Below are 805 nucleotides of genomic sequence, written 5' to 3'. Positions count from 1 at the left end.
ACTAACAGGCAGGCAGCCAGGCAGTCACTCTTTCTGTTGCTTCATAATTGTATAATCGCCTCATCTATAGTGCAGCCAAAATGATCAATATAGCAAGCAACAAGCAATATTGTCGTGAACAGACTTTTGGGAGTTGTTTTGCGAGCACTAATCAGTATGAATGCTTCTGGGAAATGTGCATATTTGCTAACTTATTTTTAACACTTAAAGCTGCAAGAAAAATTCAATTGTGACGTGTGTGTGTGCTATTGCCGCCATGGTAGCTGTGCGGGGCATGCAGCGTGGATGTGGCTAAAAGGGCAGAGGTGCGAGCGAGGGTCCGGCGAAGGAGCCGGCTGAGCTGGAGGACAGAGGCCAGGATGCCGGGGGGAGGGAGGCTGGGACAGGGGGCGGGGGTGAGGTTTTGGGTGTCAGGTGGGGGGGGGAAAGGTGTTTAGGGTGGCGAAGGTTTCCACTTACCAGCTATCTGAGGCTGGATGCCGGGCTGGTCGGAGCTGAGCAGCTGGGCCTGAATCGTCTCAACAACGCGCTTAAAACGTCGACTTGGACCTAAGGGGAAAATAATAATAAATTGTTTTTAATTTAAAGGTCCTCATACTCTTTTTCATCAATATCTTATAGGTCTCAGATATATACAAAACATGTCTCTGAAGTGTTTGGCTCCAAACAGATCATTGCAGCATTACCCATAATCCCCTCTGTTTCAGTCCTGTTTCCAAAGTGCTGATTCTCTGTCTGTTACTTTAGATGAAAATAAGGAGCCCCTCCCCACGCCCCTCTGAGAGACATTTGGTTAAAAAAGAAC

The 805-nt window shown here is 47.6% G+C and overlaps 1 protein-coding gene across 1 annotated transcript in view; it reads right to left on the bottom strand.

The window, feature by feature from the left end:
* The window catches only part of LOC104965408 (serine/threonine-protein kinase BRSK2-like), a 33,736-nt gene that overhangs the window by 29,928 nt on the left and 3,003 nt on the right, over positions 1 to 805 (bottom strand). The window contains exon 4 of the mRNA XM_010794362.1: positions 460 to 549. Coding sequence (XP_010792664.1) covers positions 460 to 549 — 90 coding nt within the window. The remainder of the gene's footprint in view (positions 1 to 459; positions 550 to 805) is intronic.

Source organism: Notothenia coriiceps, unplaced genomic scaffold (assembly GCF_000735185.1).
Source record: "Notothenia coriiceps isolate Sejong01 unplaced genomic scaffold, NC01 NC01_scaffold00037244, whole genome shotgun sequence".
Taxonomy (NCBI): Eukaryota; Metazoa; Chordata; class Actinopteri; order Perciformes; family Nototheniidae; genus Notothenia; species Notothenia coriiceps.
This window is presented reverse-complemented; position numbering and strand designations above follow the sequence as displayed.